Here is a 3,971-nt window from a genome sequence, read left to right as displayed (position 1 = left end):
AATATATTGATTAATTAAGCATTATTTAAATGTCAATTAAATTAATTCATACTTAATTAAATTTTAATAAAAGCTAATTAAAAACAATATGCAATTTATTTATAAATTAATTAAACTAATTATGTATATTATAAATTAACTTATAATATACTTATATATTAATTATTATTTAATAAAAATAAATAATATAAACACCCCTAAACAGGGCAATTTGTGTAAAAATAAATTAAGTACTCCTTTATATAATTTGGCCATTGATAATGCTTCTGAGCAATGAGAATTCCAAAATAATACATTTCCTAAGAGGATGTGCGAAATAATATGTAGAAACCTACATAGAGAAATGCTCTCTTCTATAGTTCTTTGAGAACTTAAATCATGTCACATTACAAATGACAAGTGCACACACAGGTTAATCATCTAAATATGAACATGGTGCTCTTTTTTTATCCAAAATTTCAAAGGCTACTATTTGAATGTTGGAAGGTCAAGACTTTTCAGAGTCTCTTGCTTTTTTTTACTTTTGGAATGATGAGTGTAAACATACAATGAGCCAAGCAGATATCAAGCAAAAGACTTTGACAACTTCTAAAGCCTTCACCATGTAGGATTGTAAATGAGAAACATATTGACATGAATATCGAGAAAACCCAAAAAGCCTCCAAGTCTTATCATATACTCCAAAAGCATCCCAAAAAACTCTCTATTAAGGGGTCAGCTACATATCAGATTGCAGTAATTCACTATCTACGTGACAAGCCTCCAAGTCTCATCATATACTCCAAAAGCAGGGGTCAACTACATATCAGATTACAGTAATTCACTATCTACGTGCTCTCTCTCTCTCTCTCTCTCTCTCTCTCGCACGCGTGCACACGCACTCTTATGTTTTTTTCACTCTATTTCTTGAGTGTGACTCGCCTTGACACACACGCACACAATCTCTTCAAATTCAACAAGGATAGTTGGCTCGCGATTTCCCATGTGTACAACCCATCTCTTGTCCAACTTCTGGCGCTTCAACTTATAAGATGAATGGAGGCAAGAAATTTAATGCGTTTTCAGGTACATTATAGCCCAACATGAGCACGTAAAACAAATCATATTCATACATAAAGGTCCATAGATGAACACATTGGCCAAACAAACAAACTCATTTATGTCTTAAAGGTCCATAGATGAACACATTGGCCAAACAAACTCATTTATGTCGATGCAGAATGGAAATTAATACAATGCAATGCCACATGGTATTGAAATGCGTATTTTGATAGAAAGTCTGTAGTTTGAACAATCATAAAATGATCGTTTTGCCAAAAATGCACATTTTATGCAATTAAAACTTGGATTCACAATTTGCCCAAACACATGCATATATGCGTTCGCATTGACTTAGGACAACATTTTATAACAAGCATTATATAACCAAATCAAAAAAAGAAAAGAGTAGTGAAAGGGAAAATGACTGAATCCATCCATTAAAAACCATAGATGAAACCAATTCCGTGGGGTGCGAGTATCACACTATGGTAAAAAAAACACAAGTGATGAACGTTGGTTGTGAATAAAAATCAGCGCAACAAAACTGGAGTATATTAAAACATAGCAAAGCTAGAATAGATCCAGATTGATTCATTAATAATCCAGAAATCATAACTACTAAGTTAAATTGATACTCCTTGACCATTGAAACTCAGGAGAAAACGTAAACAAGCGTTAAGTCAACACACTCAGGAATCATAGCTAAGAGAAGCTTAAAAGCATAAACTAACGCAGCCTCTGAAGATGAAGAGAACACAACCGATTACATCCAAGTTAAAATACCCTGCAGACATAACTATAGACCGTCTTCGGTGAAGTTCAAAATACCGCTTGCAAACTGCTACCATTTGCAAGTCAAAGGCCACAATCCTAGTAAAGCTCACTGCGAAGAATACATTACAAACCTTAGTAAATCAACCATAGAAAACAAAATATGAGATTGAAAGAAATAAATGAAATGTGAATAAACTAATCAAAATTAATAACAGAAAAAAAAAATTCTGCCAATAATATACAGAAGAATGCTCATGTATTTAGCTTGACAGCATGCTAGTTATTTTTTGGAAAATTTCATAGGTTCAAAGCATTAAAGGTTATTTTGATTGGATGAAAATAAACAGATTAAATGAAAACCCATAATTTTCTAGATGATTATATATCTAAGTTATATAAAAGAATACATTACATACGAAGTTATATGAGTTTCAGCAAAATAGAGCAGTGTGTATTGTCAATAGATAGTACTACAACCAACAAAATCAGGAATTATACTTCATATCAATATGTATCATTCTAAGAAAATTAAAATCAGCTCTTACATTTTTGCTCTTATTGCAATGGAAAAGCATAATTTTACCTGCGGTTGCTGATAATTTGCATATCCTGGATAAGCTCCATATGAATACATGTTTGGATCCTGTGGAGCTTGAGCATACCCATATCCTTCATAGCTTTGTCCATAACCATAGTAGTTTCCATTCCACTGATTAGTTTCCTGCTGCTGAGACTGTAAGAGTCCACAAATATAATCCTATAATTGACAGTAACTAGAGAGTTTTATGTATAAAATAGCATCAAAAACACATTTAACCTGCTTGCTTGAAGGACTACGACCCCATGAAAGCCGCATCTTTTGCCCGCCAAGCTGAGTACCCTGCAGCATCAGTAGTGCCTCCTCTGAACAAGCCCTGCAGAGCACGCATAAAATATAAAAACTCATCTATCATCATGAAATATAACTGCAGTGACTTCCAAACTCTGACCTGCTAACAAACTGGACAAAGCCACAACGCTTTCCAACAGGTATCTTCACATGAGCCAGTTCCCCATATGGGCTAAAACCCTGCCGCAGCATATCTTCCGTAGCATTAGGATCCAGGCCACCAACAAAAATCTGAAGTCAATGAGGTATTTGTCAGTAAATAATGGAATCACAGCTTGACAGTGGAGAGAACCAGAATAATTGAATACACACTGTAGTGTTGTTTGGGTCACTTTCTGATTGGTTTCCCTGCGAGCTTTGGAATGAAGCTGCAAATAATAAAAATGATCAGAATTGTAAAAGCATGACAAACATATTTGTTAGAGGTTCCTCAAGCTAATATTTACATTTAGCCAAAAATATCAAGACAACGAGCGCTACAATGTTTTGATATTCAGCAATAGAAACTGCGTGTGCTCAGAAAAAATAATTTACATGCCAGCTGCATTATTATTCAATAAATCAAAATTGTTTGAGCATGATCACCCCGCTTTAGAAACATAGAAAGGGAGAGAAATCATGATAACAGTTTTATTAATTAGAAGAAACAACACCAATGTAAACCGAAGGACGCCAATGCTAAAATGTTTTAAAAGTTGTATTCAAATTTCTTAATATCGTTAATAATAATAAAATATTTCATCACCATGTTAGTAAAAAAGAAGTTAAGGAGGCTTTAAACAAAACCTAGGGTGGAAAGTCTGTCTGTAGGACCTGATAATATCCCAATTGAAGTGTGGAAATATATAAGAGATTTGAGAGTCTTAAAGTGTGGAAATATATAAGAGATTTGGGAGTTTCTTGACTATAAACTCTTTAATATTATTTTAAAAACTAAAAAGATGTCTGAGGAGTGGAGGAAAAGAATTTTGGTCCCCATTTTTAAGAATAAAGATGATTAACAAGAGTGTGCAAATTATAGAGGAATTAAATTGTGTCATACTTTAAAATTATGGGAGAGGTTCGTTTAACATAGGCTAGACGTATTACAAAGATTTCTCATAATCAAATTGGATTTATGTTGGGCAAGTCTACTATGGAAGTTATACATTTATTGAGAGGTTTGATAGAGAAGTTCAGAGATAATAAAGATTATCTACATAAGATTTTTATTGATTCAGAGAAAGCTTATGATAAGATTCCAAGAGAGACGTTTGGAGAGTTCTTG

General features: G+C 33.3%; 1 protein-coding gene across 1 annotated transcript; it reads right to left on the bottom strand.

Annotated features, from left to right (window-relative positions):
* Positions 1-1,612: 1,612 nt before the first annotated feature.
* LOC110037602 (polyadenylate-binding protein RBP45-like) lies at positions 1,613-3,072 on the bottom strand (the record flags this gene model as incomplete). Its single annotated transcript, XM_020742291.1, has 5 exons — positions 1,613-1,924; positions 2,399-2,548; positions 2,633-2,729; positions 2,805-2,935; positions 3,017-3,072. Coding segments are annotated over 5 exons (437 nt in total), but the record flags the coding sequence as incomplete, so codon positions are not given.
* Positions 3,073-3,971: the final 899 nt, after the last annotated feature.

The sequence above is a fragment of the Phalaenopsis equestris genome, unplaced genomic scaffold (genome assembly GCF_001263595.1).
Source record: "Phalaenopsis equestris unplaced genomic scaffold, ASM126359v1 Scaffold221990, whole genome shotgun sequence".
Taxonomy (NCBI): domain Eukaryota; kingdom Viridiplantae; phylum Streptophyta; class Magnoliopsida; order Asparagales; family Orchidaceae; genus Phalaenopsis; species Phalaenopsis equestris.
The sequence above is the reverse complement of the archived record's forward strand: the minus strand, read 5'-3'. Positions and strand labels throughout refer to the sequence as shown.